The sequence below is a fragment of the Mixophyes fleayi genome, chromosome 2 (assembly GCF_038048845.1).
Source record: "Mixophyes fleayi isolate aMixFle1 chromosome 2, aMixFle1.hap1, whole genome shotgun sequence".
In the NCBI taxonomy this organism is placed as follows: domain Eukaryota; kingdom Metazoa; phylum Chordata; class Amphibia; order Anura; family Limnodynastidae; genus Mixophyes; species Mixophyes fleayi.
In genome coordinates, this window is record NC_134403.1 from 308,448,457 (window position 1) to 308,467,707 (window position 19,251).

The following is a 19,251-nucleotide window of genomic DNA, read 5'->3' on the forward strand; positions in this document are numbered from 1 at the left end:
GTAATCCCTTACCTGGGCAATCTCTTGATTAAGCGAGGTTCTGAGTTTTACTTTATGCTCATGTGCGAAAGATGGCACACCTATTAGTATCTCATAGGTGGAACATCAACTATCAGAAACCTAATCTAGTTCCTACCCAGAGACTGGTCTACTTGGTCTTATGTTTGATGCCTAAAAGCAGACAGTGTTCTCGCCTTAAGACAAGATACATTTGTTGCACAGATAATTAAAAGTATATCAGCTCTCAAATGGATGTTCACTTGGCCATGAAAATCCTGTGGAAGATGGACTTGACCTTCTAGAACATGCGTTTGCGCAGTCTATTTACCAGTGTTCCAGATAAAACTTATATCAAAATCTTACTAGTCTCAAATTCACTTAACCATCTAATTCACCACATTGGCTCCTTGTTAGCCCAGAGTACACCTCATCAACAGGAGCCATCCTTTTTCCGTTCGCTGTTGGAAAGCGGATTCCAACCTTCAATGCGGATTACAGTAAGTCGTTAATGTGTGTTCAAGGTCTTTGGTCCCCACTGAAAGCTGGGCTTACAAATAAATGTGCTAGCTAGAACCAAGTGCTTTGTTAAAAGCTTTTGTTGTGGAGAAATCCTAAAAACACAAAGCTACAGTAGTGGAATACATCAACCATAGAGGTGAAACAAAGACTTCCTGTGAGAAACCGGTTCTTCATAGTTTAAAAGCAGATTCTATTCTACCAGATCTGTCAGCGTCTTCTGGGTAGCAGAGCATGGAGCCTCAATTGAGCACCTGTGTGTCACTGTCCATGTCTCTCATAGGATGTAAAAGAAAACCAGGATATTTTTACATGCATTACATATTTTTCTCTGAATCCATTTAGGAGGGTGTTGGGTGGACTACTGCATGCCCATCATTTAAGCTCGTTATTATGCTTGATTTTGTTTCTTGTTCTTAAAGTTTGTTTTTGGAAATGTTTTATCTCTCTGTTCAATCTTGTGGGGCTTGGTAAGATAAATAACTTAATTCGCTGCGGGATATAGAAGGAGGTGGAGTTTCAGACTGTAAAGAAAATTTTAAGTGCAAAACGCCTGCCTGGACCACAAATCCTCAGTGTCCCCCAATGGATTCAGAGAAAAGGTTTTAAGTACAAAAATCCTGCTATTTCCATCTTCACTGTGCTATTTTTCATTTAATTTTACTTCGTATGCCAAAACTATTTGACAGGGCTCTGGCAGCATGCGACACAACTTCTAATTGGGCCTATCTGACTTAAGGATGGCCTCAATCTAACCATCCATGCTATTACTCAGGGTAGCAGTGTTTGGAATCGGAATGGTGATCTTGGACAGACGAGCTCTGATAATATCTACTTTAGGCCCACATTCCCATTTCACCGTGTCGACGCTAGGCCTGGTCCACACCAGGCCTAGCGTCGACAGCAACCTGAGCCTGAAACCTCCGATTAGGCCTGGTCCAAACCTCACGATATCTCAGATTCCCAGATGTCAGATGGCTTGCACTAAAACCTCCACTCCCCACAGTGTAATTCTACATCTACTTCGTCTTCCTCCGAGGAGGAAAGCCCCAAGTCAGATCCATCCCATAACTGAAATATAGCCCATCCAGGGTATGGAGATAGTGGCAACAAAAATCAAACATACTTTCCAAGGAAGAGGAAACCTATACAACACCATTCACCTAACCTAACCATGCCTAGTACCTTAACCGGATCATCAGCTGGTGCATGGTAGGAGCTCGAAGTACCCTGTTCCTGAATTGCAGTGGGGCCAGGTTACTCCCTGTGGCTTCTGTGGGAGGGACAGAGGAGGGAGGAACCCTACCCTAAATCTAAAGCAAGCTGCAAAAGCTCTGAAATTGACAAAACAGGCGAGTGCGGCTGCTGGTGCTGTCTGACATGCCGTGCTTGGAGCATATGCCCTAGACAAGGTAAAAGGCAATTTAGGTTGCATTTGGAAGAGCCAAAAACATTTGCCACCATTTTCTCCAGGGTGGGCCCTATAAATGGAGAGAAAGAGGGGAGAGAGAGAGACCGAGCTACAGTGCGCAACCAAAGGTGGACGTGGATCTGCAATATAAACAGAGGCCAGCAGAACAAAATGCAAAAAAATCTCCAGGAAACATGTTCTACAGCCCTCTCACACTATGTTCCCTGCATCGAAGAGGACAAAAAAGGAGTTGCTGCTGTTTCAGTGCTGGCTGTGGTCTCTCTCTCATTTGGTGGGCGTGTCAGTGCAGCAAGCACACCAAGAAGTGGAGCTGTGCATGGGATCACACAAAGAGACTCTACAATCACTCTTTCAGTGCAGTTCCCTGCAACAAGGCTTAACATCTATTTTCAATCCACTCCCCTCTCCAAGAGGAGATGGGAACCACTAATCTTACGGCTACAGCTAAATTGCACAGTCTGGTGCCTGTCCTAGTGCCCAATGGTGCTGGCTAGCTTGGGTTTCCCAGTCCCTGCCTGCTGCGGTCCCACACTGGGAGCGGGAAAGCAAATAGAAAAGGTAAAGTCTGCAGTATCTCTTCTGACAACTCCCAAGACTCCACTGTAAAATACATTTCTCTGAGGGAATTTATTCAATGGGGAAAATGGTATATAGTAGGTTGATCAGAAGTAAAGGGACTTTAAATCTATTTGAGTGGAAAGCTACTCCCCCCACCAGAGCCATCCTCAGTTTTTGTATAACAAAGCTCAGAAGAGAGGGCCTAACTAGACGTAAAGGTAAACAGTACAGCCAAAACTAGAGGAAGAAGTGCAGTGTCCCCCAGAGAAGGGAAAAAAAAAAACCTCCTCTTTCCTGCCATTGAGGGACACTGCAACAATGGGAACACACCAAAGCTGCCCCTAAGACAGGGGGATTGCTCTGAAACAGCAGTGCATAAAACCTTGCGCCCAAAGCTAGCATCTTGAGATGCAAAGCACAGCAACTTGTGGAATTTAGAAAAGGTGTGGACAGATGACCATGTAGCAACCTGGCACAATTTTTCCGCCAAAGCCATGTGACGCGCAGCCCATAAAGCATTAAGAGCCCTGGCTGGAAGAGCCTTCTAGCCCACTGGCACTGGTTTAGCCGCATGAACATAAGCCACATGATTGATGGATGTAAGCCAGCAAGCAATGAATTGTTTAGTTAACGAGCCAACCACACTTGTGGGCACCATACAAGATGGAAAGGTCAGTTGTACCAACAGAAACCATATGGTCCACATAGCACATAGCACCTGAGGGCCTGGACCACATCCAGAAGGGGCAAGGACACGAGAAGGTTGAGACAGACAAAATGTCGGAACCAGAATCATACATCAGAAAGGGGGGGGGGCTTATAGCACAGCACCTACCACTCAGACACCTGACGAGCAGTAGAAATAGAAACCAAAACCACCACCTACCTAGTAATATAACGAAGATCAGCAGAATTCAAGGGCTCAAAGGGCTCCCTAGTAAGAGCCCTGAGCACCAAAGATTGCAAAGCTCTACCAGATATACAAAGGGGGCCTGGGGCATGTAAGAAGAAATGCCAGCAGGAAGTGCGAAAACCCTGACCTTCATACAACTGGATGAAAGTTTACCACACACACACAATAGTAATTCGCTGATGAAGATGGTCTCCCCACCTAATCATTATTCACACAACTTGTTGCGAGAAACCCCTGGACTGAAGATTTAGGATTTCAGTAGACACTGTGTCAAAGCCAGAGGGGCCCTGTACCAGAAGATCTGGATGAAGAGGCAAATGTAAAATGTGGACCTATCACCATCCTTAAGATGGAGTGATGGTTCAGGTAGACTTTCACTTTAGCATTGTCCAATCCGTTCTGGTCAGAACCATTTGGCCCTGAATCAGAGCCCTGTAGATCACTCCAAGTTCCAGAACACCCTTGGGCAAGGAGGACTTTAGCGGAGATCAGAGGCACTGGAACCGGAGATAACCGCTCCCCAAGCAGATAGACTGTAACCAAAGTACATTCCCACGACTGAAAGGGCTGATCCTTGTCCAGACTTTCTCTGGTTAACCACCACGTGAGGGTGCGACACTTGGCCGAGGACAGCTTGATGATCTATCTGTCCAAATGACAGGCGAATTTTGACCATTTCCCGAGACTCTCTCTGGAGTGGCCTTGATTGAAACTGTGCAAAGTAAACAACATTCGAACACAAATACCATGGTCCACCCAGCAGTTTCATGCAGCGGAGAAAGGGCCTGGCCTTCTCGGGAGGAACCCCTTCGAACAAACTGTCGAAGTTGAGGCCCAGAATCCGCATCCATTGTGCTGAAGTCAAGGAAGACTTATATTCCACTTGTGGTTCTCCAGAAAATGACTAGTCAGCTGAATGTGCCATAGAAGGATCAATTCGGACGGCACTTTTAACAACAGGTTATCCAAATAAAGCAAAATAGTGAAGCCATAAGGACGGAGAATAACTGCCATGACAACCATAATTTTAGAGAAGAATGGTGGATCGGAAGCTAGCCCAAAGGATAAAGCCCTGAACTGATAATGCTCCTTGCAGAGTGCAGAGCAAAGGAGACATTGATGTTCTTTCCATATGGGGACGTGTCGGAAGGCATCCTTTCTGTCTAGTGATTCCATAAATTTGTGTTCTATCCCTGTGATCACGGTTTGCAACGGCTCGGCTAAATCCGTAACCCCAATATTCAAACCCTCTTGTTGAGAGTTCTTAGATTCAAGATTGGACGAAACGATCCGTCCGGGTTTCGGGACAAAGCCACAAGCCTTGTTCCCGAGACAGGACCTGAATAATCATGGCGGAAACCAGAAGTTTCCAATTAGCATCCTGAGTCTTTCCGATCTGCGTCCTGAGGCCACAGGAGGGAAGAGCAGACCAGTAGTGAAATTGGCAAGGCCTATAACATAGACCACAGTCGAGGCTCGCCACTGATCCTGAAATTACAGTAGATGGGCACCTATAAACAAGACTGCGGTGGGATGTTCAGTCATGCAGCGGTCATGACCGCCGGCTTGAGAGCTCCACACCTGCTGGAGCCCCTCTTGAGCAAGAGACTGCCCTTTGGAAGGAGCCACTCTCGACCTACCAGAGGGACGAAAGGATAGAAAAATGGGTTGCTTCCTTTTAGCAGTGCTGACAGACAGAAGAGAGCCTGTGACCACCACAATTTGTTCAAGTTCGGAACCAAACAGAATAACACAGTCAAAAGGCAAAGATGAACGTAAGCTTTGAGTCCAGATCCGCCGACCAAGAGCAAAGCCACAATAGAACAGGCTGCATTTGAGTGCGGAAAGTCCATAGTTAACAGAAACCGCACCTTATGATGCATGACCTACAAAGTCAGAGACTTCCTGAACATGCTCAGCTAAAACCAACAAATCAGCTCTAGGCCTATTTTCCTGCAGGCCCTTAGCAAACTGTTCCAACCACGTTTGAATGACCTTGTTGACCTAGGCCAGTGTTGGCTAATCTGTGACACTCCAAGTGTTGTCAAACTACAAGTCCCAGCATACCCTTCCAGCAATAAGCTGCTATATATTGGCAAAGCATGCTGGGACTTGTAGTTTCACAACACCTGGAGTGTCACAGGTTAGCCAACACTGACCTAGGCTGTAGACATGTTGGGTATGAAGAAACTTCCTGCCGCCTTCATATGCGGAATGAAGATGGAAGTCACATTACTTTTCCGTAGCATCTCGGAGCGAAACTGCACCCTGTGATGGAATAACAATGATTCTGATTAGGCAGGCAATAGGAGGATCCACTCCGCGAGAACTTTCCCATTTAACAGACTCATCCAATGGCAAGGGGTAAAAGGATTTAATGTTACCCAGCATCTGGAACTTTCTGTCAAGTTTCTACTAGGCGTCAGATACCAACTCCAATGCGGAAAACAGTTTGTTTCTTTTGAATTTTAAAAAAGGAGAAGCAAGAAGAATCTGCAACTTCAGGCCGCAAAAAGGTCTAAAGGATTAAATCATCCACACACCCTGAAATTTAGAGGTGTTTTTTATACCATAAGTCTCCCCCCCTCAGAATCCTGAAGCAAAGCTCCATCCGCTTCAGAAGAAAGATTAGAGTAAGGGATATGGTCCTGAATAGTCTCAGAAATCTGAAATTTTACAGCTGTCCTATGGCAGGCGGTAAGAAGGCATTCCAATGAAGCCCTTGCAAGACCCTGGGCAGAATCGGCTAGAGAAAACGCCAAGTCTATCCCTCCAGGGCTGCTGACGCAGGCGATCGAGGACCGCATATTTTCGCCTCATGCGTTACACAAAGGGCATCCGGGTCAAACTGTCCACATAATATCTTGGCATTGCATTTGATAAAGATATAATGTTGCACAGACTTCTCAGGAGTCCCTTTAGTCTTGGAAGCCCCTTTCTCAGAAATATTGTTGGTAAAATAACAAAAACACATACCAAAGAACGTCTAAATAAATCCTGCAATAAAATAGATTATTGTGTTATATTAAAAAAAAAAAGACAAAAAGAATAAATCTAAAAACATACACTTGCATACCACACACTTTGAACACACTATACTGATTTACAGTAATGTTTGGTCCCCAAGCATAAACTAGTGTCTTCAAAACTGTAGGTACTAGAAAAGAGAGGGCACAGACAGACTAGTGCAGATCTGTAGCAAGACTGTCTGTCACTGCTACTGCAGGGAAAACAGTTGCTTCTGCGTAAAAAAATCCCGCTAACCGTGCCAGAGAAGCAGGACCAACCCCTAGTTCAGACCACACAGTAATGGCAGTTTCTGCTATCACCCTGTCGGTCAGCCTACTTAGTTTTCTGCCATCTGTCCAGAGTCCTGTGATGCTGTAATAGTCAGCCATGTTCACTCTGTATAAGAGTGCAGTCTTCCCCCTGCTGAGCCATACATTTTTTTGTATTGAAAAGAACTGCCTGTTGCTAGGGGGATGTCAGCAAACCGTTTGGGCTGAGGTTAAACTCCAGCATCACCCCCACACTCCCAACAGTAATTATAAACAAAATCCCCCCTATGAGGGAGGACAGTGGCTGTCACAGTTCAAGGGATGAGGAAAACCAACTGGCTGCACATTCCATGCAGGGACCCAGAGTGCAGGAAGCCCATGGGCTATTCACTCTCTAGAAAAGGGTAACTGAGCTCTAATAAGAAAAGTATTTTCAGTAATAAAAAGACAAAACGGGAACAAAATAAAGTGCCCGATTTTCCAAAGCACATTAACTAAGATGGTGTCTCTGCGGACTATTCCAGAAGAAAATTGCGTTGACTTGGGTATTCACCACGTTATGTATAAATAACAATAAAGTAAAAAAAAAAATAATAAAAAGGTTTAAGGGAACAATTTACAAAAGAACAATTGCATTAGATTTTGAAGTGTTAGTGTATTTTCCTTTGTAACCTACACATAAGGTTTCTTGTCAATCTCCTCTTTCACCTCCTTTTTGAAATGTAGTTCTTCTTTCACTGTTGTGTTGAATTTTGGTTCTATGTCCACATTATCTTCCTCCATGGGTTCATCAAAATCTCCATCATCAAACCCAACCATTCCTTGGTTCTCTTCTGAAATAACACATCAAATGAGCAATTCCTCCATAAAAGCAATCTTAATGAAAGCCAAGACCCAGCATACAGAACTAGCATTAAACCAGTACAACTACATTATGCAAACTTTTCCACCTATTACAAATATTCTAATCAAATACCAATTGCCACCTACTATTGGTGGCAATTGAACTGAAATTATAAAATTACTTCAAGAGCTTCTTTTACTGAATAATGTACATTTTTGTTAAATTTTTACATTTTTCATGAAAAACTTTACCACTGAGGGTACTGCATATATTATATATTTCAGTCAAGCAAATAAAACAGCTCCCCAAAATATTAAAGTTTAGTATGCAACGGAAATGTGGCTTGTGCAGAATATTAAAAAATTGTTTTAGAGCTTCAAATAAAAAAAAAAAACACCTGTACAACATTCTCCATTCAACATAAAAAAAGTAATAATTGCTAGCGGGACAGATGGTACAGAGAACACAATTACTTCTGTTTCATACACATTAGGGTTGCAAAATTGATTTCTTTTTATACATTTTAAACAGATGAATTGAAGGTAAACTTTTGAAGTCCCAACCAGTTTTAGGAAGAGCAAACACATTTAATATAGCTTATTCGCGATTCATTCGTTTCCACTAGGTTATCACCTACTAAAAAGACTTAGAAAATAAATAAATATGTAGTAGATAATTTGAAATTTCCCACTATGGTTTGTATTGTATAGCAGTATTAATTTGTTAATCTTTTGAAAGCATAAAAATGAAAATTCTGTGCACTATATTTTGTCTATACACGACAGACAAAATATAACGCCACTACAATTATAGATTACATGTAAACAACTGGATTATTTGGGGCCTATCTATAAACACACACCTCCACATGTAAATCACACATATAGTATCCAGTTTGGCAGTAAAATACCTGCTGATATTTCCTCCAATTTAACCTTGCCACCGTTTTTAGAAACACTTGATATAACCATACGAACGGGCTCTTGTTTAATATCCACTTTTTTAGCAGACGAATAGCAACCAGCTTTAGGAGGAGGGGCAGAGACATTTTCCTGTTTTGCTGCATAAGGTAGTTTTTTGAGACTTGCAGAAGAAACCTACAACATACAAAGATAGGATTAGAGAAGCAGTCAGGTTGAGTAATGGTCGCACAACATATGTTGTGATTGTTACCTTGGCAGCTGGAGCTACAGCCAGTAAAGAAAAAGGGTTTAGAGGTGTTCCAGCAGGCCTTTTCTTCTTTAATGTCATTATTGGTGGAGGAGTAATGTGTACAGGCTAAGAAAAGGAAATTAGAAAATAAATTAAAACACCTTATCGATAAGACATACTGATAAAAGCAGACTAGTGCAGCTGAATGTCATTAGTATTACACACACATAAAATGCAAGAAAGGAAAGGAAGCTGACAAACTATAAGTATGTACTACTGGTTGGTTCAGACATCAGCCCTAGTTGGAACGCTAATGGAGACTAGCATAGGGATCATAGAACCTTATGTAAAACAGAATATGCTGTTACATAGCAGATGAATGAATCAAACAAAAACAGTGTGCATATTCGATTTTCACACTTAGCAGTCATAATTATTATCTATTATTTATTTCAGTTTCTTAATATAGCACCACCATATTATAAAGTACTGCACAGAGAATATTTTTAACCATTTATATAACAATTAAATGCCTGGAAACTTAATCAAGTTGTAATAAACAGAATCTACCTGTGACTTCAAATCTTGCAGTAAATCACCCAATAAATCATCAGTTGACAGGTCCACAGCTTTCTGCAAAAAAGGACAAACACATTACTCCTATTGCCTCTTGATAAACATGGACATATGACATACTAATGCTCCAGATGCTACCTCACTCAAATACAATCAAAAGCAAATTCTCCTCATGCATGCAATAATTAAAAGCAAAAATATTTAAAGACAAATAACCAAACCATATAAACAAACATATAAAGATTACAATTCACTCACATCTATAGTTTTTTTCCCGACGCTGGCCATAAACATTGACTTTATGTTGTTTGGTTTCGACACAGATGACTTTTTCACATTTGTTTTGTCTTTAGCTGCTTCTTTGGCTCCTTTTCCTGCAAGAAAGAGTAGTATAATTCAAGACACCCATAGCATGTCACATCTATGGGGAGCACCGCGGACAAAGTCCTGAAGGAGGGAGGGCAAAGTGGTGACAGGTGATGAGAAGAAACAAAGGTCATTGACAGAACACAATGGACGAGTAGGGGAGAATTTCTTGACAAGGTCGGATGTGTAGGTAGGGAAGGCATTAAAGAGGGATTTATAAGTGAGGGTAAGCAAAATGAATTGTATTCTGGATGAAATGGGGAGCCAACTGAAGGTTCTGCAGAGAGGCATAACGGAACAGGAATGTGGAGTCAGGAAGATTAGTCAGAGGACACAGGCAATTTGCCAGGCAAGCCAAAGAGGAGAAGATTGCAATAATCAAGAATGGATGTGACAAGAGCAGGGATAATGGTCTTGGTGGCATCCAGTGAGATTTCTGTTGCCACCAGCATTTGCCAAGGGACTGGATGTAGAAACTGAAATTGAGGGCAGATTTAATGTTGACCCTCCCAGGCAGCAAGTGTGGAGAACAGTGGAGAAGTCTGCACCATCAAACTTAAGGGAGAATAGAGGAGTCAGCGCAACAGTTGCTGGTGAAAAGATGATCAGCTCAGATTTGGATGTTTAGCTAGAGGGAACGTCTAGCCAGTCATATGGAAATGACAGAGGCAGTCATTCACACAGGAGAGGAAGGAGATAGGTTGGGGGAGGAAAGGTAGATTAGAGTGCCATAGGCATAGAGGCGATATTGGAGGTCAAAAGATACGAACAAGTTAACAAAGAGGAGGTGTAAAGAGAAAAGCAATGCTGGAACCTCAACAGATAGAGGGACAGAAGGGGATTAAGCAACAGAGTTAGAGAGACTGCAGGAAAGGACAGTGTCAATGAATGCCAAGGAGGAGAAAATAGTCACAACTGTGTCAGATGCAGCAGAGAGGTCAAGGAGCCAAGAGCAGATCATTAGCCATCTTGGTGAGGACAGCAACGGTGGAGTGGAGAGGGCAGCAGTCTGACTGTAAAGGATCAAGGAGCGAGTGAACGTTGACAAAGCATGTTAAAACAAATGAAGACTAGTCATTCAAGAAGTTTAGAAAGAAAACTTATTTGTACTGATATGGGGCAGTAGCTGGAGAAAGAGGCAGAATCAAAAGACAATCATGACAATGGGAGTGAGGAGAGCATGTCTGAAGGAAAGATGGAGGAAAAGGGAGAGAGAGTGCTAGTTAAGTGCAAGAGAAAAGAAAGTGTATAAGAACTAAAAATCCATTCACTGAGCAGTAAATAAAGAGCATTTGAATTTAGGAGCACCCTGGTCAGAAACAAACAATAACACAACGCTGTGAGGTAGCAATTTAACAATCAGTGTAGTATCATTGCAATTAGCTATACGTACTCTTATCATTATGTACATCTTCTTCAAGGTCGTCGTCAAAAATTTCTCTTCCATCTTCCACATAACCAGTCCCATCTATAAATTAGAGCAGATGTATTTTCAGATTAAGCAGATCTCCCTCCCTCTCCATCCGTCTCCCTCCCTCTCCATCCAGCCATCCGTCTCCCTCCCTCCTCTCCCTCTAGCCATCCGTCTCCATCCCACTCTCTCTCCATCCAGTCATCCGTCTCCCTCCCACTCTCTCTCCATCCAACCATCCGTCTCCATCCCACTCTCTCTCCATCCAGCCATCCATCTCCCTCCCACTCTCTCTCCATCCAACCATCCGTCTCCATCCCACTCTCTCTCCATCCAGTCATCCGTCTCCCTCCCTCCTCTCCCTCTAGCCATCCGTCTCCATCCCACTCTCCCTCCCTCCTCTCCCTCTAGCCATCCGTCTCCATCCCACTCTCTCTCCATCCAGTCATCCGTCTCCCTCCCACTCTCTCTCCATCCAACCATCCGTCTCCATCCCACTCTCTCTCCATCCAGCCATCCGTCTCCATCCCACTCTCTCTCCATCCAGCCATCCATCTCCCTCCCTACCTCTCTCTCCAGCCAGCCATCGCCCTACCTCTCTCTCCAGCCAGCCATCGCCCTACCTCTCTCTGCAGCCAGCCATCGCCCTACCTCTCTCTGCAGCCAGCCATCGCCCTACCTCTCTCTCCAGCCAGCCATCGCCCAAGCTCTCTCTCCAGCCAGCCATCGCCCTACCTCTCTCTCCAGCCAGCCATCGCCCTACCTCTCTCTCCAGCCAGCCATCGCCCAAGCGCTCTCTCCAGCCAGTCATCGCCCAAGCGCTCTCTCCAGCCAGCCATCGCCCAAGCTCTCTTTCCAGCCAGTCATCGCCCAAGCGCTCTCTCCATCCATTACACAAATATAAGCACACAGTAAACTGGCTACAGAGTTTACTTTAATTCTTTTTAGGTTACGTTACTTGTCTCATAGCAGCTAGATACATCCTTTCAGTTTATAGTATACTAGAAAAATTAAAATGTGATTAGTTGGTCTGGGCTATAAACTTCTTTTTCTGTGCACTAGTTTTCACAAATGTTCCCATATCAGTATTCCATACGTAGCAATGTTAACAATCCTTTCACTGAGCAGTGAATAAAGTGCATCTGGATAGCATTTGACAGCAGTGAATAAAGCGCAGTGGGTTTGATATGGATCATGGTCAGAATCAAACCCATGACACAGAGCTGAGGTAGCAATGCTAACCACTGTGCCACTATGTATAGTAAACACCTAAAAAATGCTTGATAATCTTTGCTATGTGTTTTAGATACAGGTTTATATCTCCTTTTTCGTAAACATTTTCTTAGCTGCTGGTTGAGATTTCTTTTCCAACACACTAACACGATAACAGCGCTGAAGTCAGGGCTTTAGAGGCATTATTGTATACTCTCCCTTGTAATAGCAGATCATGTGTTATTTTGGGTCAGCATTAAATAAACTAGAAAAAGCAGTATCGAAAATATCCCATTCAGTTATTGCATGAACGACTGAACAGGCATCTACACCTCACCAAGCCCAGGCATTCTTAAAAATTATTCAAATGCTTATTTCTACACATTCTATAAAGCCATGCTAAACTTGAAGCACCATATCTTTGGCATGTGAATATGTAAGGCATACGAAAAGGTCAAAATTCACTTTGACGGACAAGCAGCCCTTTTGATACCGTGCTCTGCTTCAGTACAGCCAATCAACACTTTCTTGTAGGATTTCCACCTAATTGCATCACGTAATTATGGCAGGACAAGCTAACCTAAATTATAGCTTGAGAGCATAATGTAAAGGGATTTCAGACAATTGAATATCAGATCAGACTGCTGGTTTGCCCAATCAGCAGATTAATACTAGGGGAATTTTTTTTTGTGGTCCGTCCCCGCCACATTGTCTTTTTGTTTTTATTCCTTAATGTTAAATAAGTAATTTTACTCTGAAGAAAAAACAAGTAGCAAAAATACTGAGCACAACTGAAAAATAGTCTATTTATAAAGGATAATAGCAGCCATCTTAATAAAAAAAAAATATTGCATGCACAAAATCTATATTTTGCCACACTTTATATCAGCGCCAAGTTTCACTGAAATTAAGATACCAGAGCTTATAGTAAACAACTAAAATTTCTCAAAAAATTTAAAGAGCAAAGCATGTACCTTACAAATTTTATTGACATCATTGATCATGCCTGTGTACCTTCTCATGTAACCGAAGTTACATTTCTTACATCACAAATAAGAGTTTTGATTTACAGTATATTTATTCAGTAATCTGTCTGCATGCACAACTACACAGGTAATACATTATACTAAAGGTGCACCTTCTCCCAGGAGTTGTTGCATACAACAGTTTTTACCCAAAGCGGTGTAATACAGACCAATCACATGTCGCAAGCCATTGATTGACCCTTACATTCGGTCTTACCCACTGACAGAGTACATTACAATTAATGATTTTTGGTTATTATTCAAACACCTTGGTGTGATGAAACGTGTTATATCAGTTTAACTCGTTTCTCTCAAAATGTGGAGTATAACATGTACTTTTTTTATAGCCCTGTTAGTGCTCCCCAAAGTGCAAGAGGGGAGCACTAAGGAGATAATGGGCCATTGTATCCATGCCTATATAGGTGATGTTCCCACTATGTGTTCCTCTTTGTAAAAAGTATATTGTTGATATTGCAATGATATAGTTATAGATTATACTTAAACTGAAGCCAGGTGGGGTCCAGTTCCAGGATACAGGCGAGGGAGCTATAGTTGCATTCATTCTCCCCCTCCTTTTCTCTACTGGAAGTACTGATCAGCTGGTTGCTAGTTCTGGCTGCAAAAGCTTGTAAGTGGTTAATACTGGGAGTGTCACATAATCATCTTGGCCTTGCCCCTAAATTAAACCAAGTATGTCCCTATTGTCTCTATCCAGACACCTTGGTGTCAACCCAGCAGAGGGACCAAAGGATGTATTCGGATGAGAAGGGACATCCCCGAAACATCCCCTTTTGACGACAGTTACTGTCAGAAGATCCCACTATCTAAGGCCAACCCTGACACAACCTCTGGAGAATAGAAAAAGTACAGGGCATAAAGGAAAGAGCGAGATAGGGGAGATTGTTGCCAATTTTGTTTTGATCCTGGGAAAGAACTCCAGCGCTGGACTGAGCATCCTGCTGTGACATCTGCATCTCAGAAGAACTCTGTGGGTCTTGTTACTTGATGGGATTGATATAACAGGTCTCTAGGGCTACCGCGCTGGTAGAGGAGATTGGCTAGGCCACGTGGCTGGGATTCAGTAAGTTAGGGGATCCAGATTACTGAAGCTCCTTAAGCTAGTGTGGTAAAGAACAGATAATATGGTAAACCTGCTTTGCATTTGTTTACGTTTCTATATAGAATTCTAGTGAATGCTTTTATTACAATAAATGTACTGTTGTATACTTCCATGGTATAATAAGGCAGCCCTGGGTGACCAGCCAAAGTGAAGTGGGTATAAGAGGGCCACATAAACCCAGTCTCTTCACACTTGGAAATTATATTTTTTCTCTTTAAATATCCAGCATTGCAAATGGTTATATATTGCCTATATGGTATCCTAAAACCACTAGTCAGGTTCAAGTGATGTAGCCTGAACAATATTACACCTCAATGATTTTAGATTTCTAATATGTATTATTTTAGTTTTCAATATATGATCATATCAATAGAAATATAAAATTCCCCATGGCGCACCTCCACCCTGTTGATGTAGTTATCGGGTCAGAAACTATGAAATATGCTGTTCACTGAGTATTTGTTTTGTATTGTGTGTGTGCCCCTCTATGGGGGGTATTCAATTGGCGGCGGGATCACCGAAAATCCTGCGCTCTAAAAATATTACCGTTAATACGGTAATCCTGCGTGTAAATACCGTTAATACGGTAATTTACTCACTGGATATTTACTATATTTACTTTACTCGCTCAGGGAGCTGCGAGCTGAAATCCATCGAGATGTTACCGTATTAACGGTAATATTTTTAGAGCGCAGGATTTTCGGCGATCCCGCCGTCAATTGAATACCCCCCATAGAGGGACACACACACACAATACATATACCCATTGAACAGCATATTTTATAGTTTCTGACCCGATAAATACATCAACAGGGTGGAGGTGCGCCATGGTGAATTTTATATTTCTATTGATATGATCATATATTGGAAACTAAAATAATACATATTAGAAATCTAAAATCATTGAGGTGTAATATTGTTCAGGCTACATCACTTGAACCTGACTATGTATGCGAGGTTCATAAAGTGATGATACAGAGACATTTCGAACTGAGAGATGAGCTAAACCAGAGGGAAATTAAAAGCTGTAATTTGGAGCACAATTTGGATTACTGAGGGTTAACAAATTTAGTAGGTGTGGTGATGTACATCAAGTGTCATGATGAGGGCAGAGACAGGGCTGTTAGCTTAAAAGAAGTGGGGTGGAATCAGATCGCTCTCAGCCTCAGGACAGCAATCCCTCCCTCCCATTCTAGAGTCCTGGTGAAAATGTTCGCTTTCTGATCGAAGTCAGTGCAAATTGCACCGGCCAGTAGTGGAGTATGGTGAGGAGAATCGTGGAGGAAAGCCGTGGCAGGTACAGGGAGTGGTTCAACTATGGAATGTACCTGGGACCACATGTCGACAGGCCTTGGTTCGGTTTGTATGTCGGAGGCCGTGGCAGGTACGGGTTGTGGTTCAGCTATGGAATGTACCTGGGACCACATGCCGACGGGCCTTGGTTAGGTTTGGATGTCGGAGGCCGTGGCAGGTACGGGCTGTGGTTCAGCTATGGAATGTACCTGGGACCACATGTCGATGGGCCTCGGTAAGAAGCAGATGTTATAGGCAACCATGGAGGTTCTCTGTGTGTAAACAACATGGTCTGCTGTACTGCTGGTGCAACTTTTAACGTAGCAGGTGAACACTGTACGGTAGTATACAAGGTGGGTAGGCACACAATTATGCTAGTCAGGTGTTTGGAACCCGTACCCTTCGAAGAATCAGCTTAGGTTCGGTGCAAGTACAGCTCATCTGGGCTGCCTTGCGGTGCATTATGATTAGCTCAGAGGGGTGCGGGTTCCGGATAGCCTGGGGACAGTTGTCCCATTAAGGGTAACAAACAGTGTGCGTTTTTTGTTGTGGACAAAGTCGAATACAGTGTTCTCCCGCCACCATAGCAGCTTCGGTCTATTTAAATAAACAATAGTTAATTTTGCCAATAAGTCGGTGTTGTGTCTTTTATTATATTACTTAAGGTTAAGACTAAAGGTCTTTTGGTTATGTTATCAACTATAAGCATTTTAAAGCATGATAAAATTAACAAAGCTTTTACTCAAGTAAAAAAGTAAATTTTCATGTAACTATACATATGATTGCACTAAGTAAACATTTTATATACCATCACAGTCATAACCAAAGCTTTTTTTTAAACACAGCAGTTACTTTTAAAATCATTTGCATACAATGTAGAAAGAATTCAGTTTGGTAATAATTTCTAAAATCTTCTCTCCCGAGTGATAATAAATTTAGAAAAAGGATTTTAACAATTACAAAGCACAAAAAGTGGGTCATTCTTAGTCCAGCTTTAGATTTCCTTTGGATCCAAGAGTTTCATTAGTGCCTTTCTCATGCCGCATTTGGGAAGTATTGGTTGTTTATAGTCAGTCGATAGCTGGATCCTTGTACTTTTTGGTGGCTGTTGATAGTACACTCATTACGCAAATTCACATTTTACGGCTTCGTTTTCTTACACATTGTAACCCATTCACTGTATATATATTTGTGCAGGATTATCACCTGCAGTTTTATGTTCTGTGAAAACACAGGAAATGTCTGTTCCTCATTTAAATATCCAAAGCATTTCTTCTGGTGTCAGCCCAGACTTCTTCAGAAAACGTGAGTATATGACCATCCAGTGTTCAATGTCTTGTTATAAGGATTATTAAAGTTCTCATTAGTATGTTTAATCCACTAAATACAGCATACAGCTGGTGTTAATTAGGACTCACTTTGTTTAGAGTTAACTTGGTGTATGCAGATTCTCTATGAAAAAATTTAAATATGTTCATTTTTCATCGTCTCATATAGTGAACGATAAGTTATTTAGAGAGACCAGTTATGTTTAGTATTACGATATATAGGTCTGTTCATCATACAACTTAAAACACAAAAAGATGAATGTAGACCTAGGCAAAAGTCTAGATTGGTAGTGACTTATAATATATGTTAAGTTAGACTGGCTTTACTTTTTCATATCATGCTTTGTGAGAAAGCCAGGGCCAGAATTCAGTCCTTTCACCTAATAAAAAATGCCATCCAAGTAGCATGTCCATTCTCCCCTTCTATGGTTAGTGTCGTGAAATATACACATATATTCATCATACATTGCAGATCAGACAGGCTTAGAAAATAAACTTAGACAATATTAATATTGTAGTTTTACATGCTTTCTTGGAAAATCAATAGATACACACCACTCACTAATATAGATGTCTGAAAAGTTATAATGTAATGAAGTTCCAATTATCCATGTATATAATGTAACTGCGTATTCAATACGAGTGTCTCTAAAATATTATTTCATTGAATTCCTTAGATCCTCATTCCTAATCCCCCATAATGTGTTGCTCTATATCAGTCTTCCATTGGTAATTTATTACCAGTTGTGTGGGTCTTTCTAAAATAGTCAGGAGCAGTGTGTTTTGAGTCCACTTTTAATTTTCCTTCTGTGTTCAGCAAATCTTGACAGCTATTTCCTTTTCATCAGGCCCACATATTGGAGGCTACAGGGGCATTCAAAAAGGTACACCACCGCTTTTATGTTGCATGTAAGCTTCCCTCTCATTTTACACGCTAAATCAGTTATTTGCTTAAGAGTTCATAGCCGCACTCTTTACACTTCCTGCATCTCTGACAGTGATAGAAAAAGGGATTCTTTTACCACAGCCAGGAATTATTTGTGCCATTTCCCTTCATCGAAGTATAGCTCGAGACTAGCTGATCTTTCAGGTTTTGGGCTTTTCTATAGACCATCTTCGGTCTCTCTGGTAAAATGTCTCTCAGCTCAGCATCCTTCATAAGGTTTGGCCAGTACTTCCTCACGATTTCATCCTATGCCCCAGACTGTTCATTACATTGTGTGATGAAGAGCACACTGAATCTTGTTTAGTTTATTTTTTTAGTTTGTGTGATAATTTTAGTAACTTTCTTTAGATCTTTCTGGATGCTATCTTCATCATACTCTCTTTAATTGAAATTAGTATTCATTTCTAGAGCTTGCTATTCAAATTCCTTCTTCCTTAAACAGTTCAGTCTAAATTGTTTAAACTGTCCTCCGGAGATGTTCTTAACCCAATGTTCAGGTGGTTACTTCTGGCAAAGATACAGCTATTGCAATCGACCGGTTTTGTAAAAAGTCCTTGTTTGACTAGATCTAAAAACTCCACCTGCTTTGTGCTTGTGTGGGCAGTAAATTCCATCAATATTTAATTGCAATTTATGTAACTGATGGAACTCCGATATGGAATATTGTTTCCCTTTCCAGATGATGAACCTATCTATCCATGTACCTCAAAATGATGTTCCTGAAAAATGTGTTATTGGTCCAGATATACTTTCTACAACTTCGCTACAAACAGGTTTGCATAGCTAGGCGCAAACTTGGTCCCCATAGCTGTTTCGCAAACAAATAAATCCAATTGTATTAGGAAGTCAATCCGTAGTTTTTAAAGACATGACTATCCAGTCAATATGTGCTCAATATGTTTACACCTGCATTTATCATGAATTGTAGTCAGTGCATAGTTATATTCTCATTCAATCTCATTAACTAATAGCAGCACTTGGGTGGTATCTCTTAGATAATTCCTTTAGCTTTGACACGAGTGATTGTAAGAACGTGTTGATGTATCCTGACAGTCTGGATGTCTAGAATTTTATCCCTGATACGATTGGGCAACCTGGAGGTTTTTCTAAGTTCTTATGGACTACTTCCCTCTATCTCATAGGTTTCTCTGGCTATAATCACTATCCCACCTCCTTTATCTGCAGGCTTAACTCTGACCTCCTCATTTTATCTAAGGAATTTTAAAGCTTCTCATTCCAGGGTGGTTAAGTTCGTTAAAGTCCTCTTCTTGTTATGGACAT

The 19,251-nt window shown here is 41.7% G+C and overlaps 1 protein-coding gene across 1 annotated transcript in view; it reads right to left on the minus strand.

Moving 5' to 3' along the window:
- The window catches only part of POLA1 (DNA polymerase alpha 1, catalytic subunit), a 247,459-nt gene that overhangs the window by 222,576 nt on the left and 5,632 nt on the right, over positions 1-19,251 (minus strand). The window contains exons 4-9 of the mRNA XM_075197823.1: positions 11,029-11,103; positions 9,528-9,643; positions 9,264-9,326; positions 8,715-8,819; positions 8,452-8,638; positions 7,374-7,530 (exon numbers count right to left, since the gene is read on the minus strand). Of these exons, the coding sequence (XP_075053924.1) occupies positions 7,374-7,530; positions 8,452-8,638; positions 8,715-8,819; positions 9,264-9,326; positions 9,528-9,643; positions 11,029-11,103 (703 nt within the window). The remainder of the gene's footprint in view (positions 1-7,373; positions 7,531-8,451; positions 8,639-8,714; positions 8,820-9,263; positions 9,327-9,527; positions 9,644-11,028; positions 11,104-19,251) is intronic.